Genomic DNA, 1,481 nt, shown 5'->3' on the forward strand with positions numbered 1-1,481 from the left:
TAACTTTTAACACATTTTAATGCAATAAAAATTTTTGGTCGAAGTCCCCCTTTAAAAATTAATTTTTTTTGAATGAAAACATACTTTAATCAGGGTTTTCATTACTTTTTCAACATTTTTTTCGGTTTATACTCTTCTTAATAGACTTCTTTTATTTTTCAGGGATTTTTACCTTCTCTCACTTTAGGTCATCAAAAGTTTTTCTTAAAATTGTTGGTTTTGCAGTGAGTAACTTTGTCTGAATTTAACGAAATTTTCAGACTGAACATGGGAAAATACTCAGCGGTATTGACAAATCTGGCGGATGGAAGGAAAAAGTGTAATATTTGCAACTAAACTATATTTGCAACTAAAATATTTGCAACTAAAATAAACTGGTAATTTTTGACTAATTGAAATTCGAGAAAATTCGTGAACTCGATTTTCCGGAAAAAAAAGTCGAGAAAAAATTCGAGAACTCGATTTTTCGAAAAAAAAAAGTCGAGAAAAAATTCGTGAACTCGATTTTCCGAAAAAAAAAGTCGAGAAAAAATTCGTGAACTCGATTTTCCGGAAAAAAAAGTCGAGAAAAAATTCGAGAACACGATTTTCCGAATTTGTTTTTCCGAACAAGCCTGGTACAAAAGTAGTAAAAATGTTTCTAATTTTTCGGAAAATTTCAGAGTATACTGAACAAAAATAGAGCCTCATTTTTGTAATTGACAATTTTTTTTTGTAAGAATTCAAATAAATGAGATACACCGTATGAAATAAATTAATTTGAAAAAAACCTCATTTCCCTAAACATACCTGGTGAAACTGCAGAAGATTTTGGCTCCAATGAACTGGTTCTGGTGGAGGAAACTCCTGAAAAATTTTAATTAATTAGTGCTAATTGACAAATTAATATACCTGATGAACTTTGCTTCGAGATCCCGGTGAGATCAAAAATTGGATATCCCGTACAGCTGGGAGCTGAAAATCAGAATTCTCTAGAACTTTATGACAACTAAATGGAAAAAGTGATGGATGAGATCAGAGGTTACAAAACCTACCTGGTGAAACGGTAGATGATTTTGGCTCCAATAATCCAGTGCTGCTGGGGGAAACTTCTGAAAATTTGGAATAATTGGTGCCAATTAACCAGTTACCATACCTAATGAGAGTCTATCAGAAGCCTCTGGACACAAATTGGAAATTGTGAACTCGTTCATTTTGGCAGTGCCTGGAAAGTACAAAGATTTAGGCAAGAAATACGGTTGGAAGGGACAGCATATAGACAGCGTAGCTCAGCGGGCAATGGCGCGGCCAACTGTAGGAGCTTCAAACTGCAAAGGCTTTTGAAATAAAAAATCGAGAACTTCAAACTTAGAGATGTTCTAGGAATTCAACAAAATCAATAAAAGTAAAAAATATTCTAGAACAGTGTGAAATGGTAATCTACACCTCAGACTATGGATCCCTATTCTACTTCTTCACATTACCCTCAGATGACCGGGTCG

The 1,481-nt window shown here is 33.8% G+C and overlaps 1 protein-coding gene across 1 annotated transcript; it reads right to left on the reverse strand.

Moving 5' to 3' along the window:
* Positions 1-754: 754 nt before the first annotated feature.
* On the reverse strand, positions 755-1,193 carry CBG26645 (the record flags this gene model as incomplete). The annotated part of the gene is made up of 4 exons (XM_045240982.1): positions 755-846; positions 892-954; positions 1,035-1,091; positions 1,136-1,193. The coding sequence occupies 4 exons, from the start codon at positions 1,191-1,193 to the stop codon at positions 755-757; spliced, it is 270 nt and encodes an 89-aa protein (XP_045100937.1).
* Between the last annotated feature and the right edge of the window lie 288 nt (positions 1,194-1,481).

This window comes from Caenorhabditis briggsae, assembly GCF_000004555.2.
Source record: "Caenorhabditis briggsae AF16 supercontig from assembly CB4, cb25.NA_019, whole genome shotgun sequence".
In the NCBI taxonomy this organism is placed as follows: domain Eukaryota; kingdom Metazoa; phylum Nematoda; class Chromadorea; order Rhabditida; family Rhabditidae; genus Caenorhabditis; species Caenorhabditis briggsae.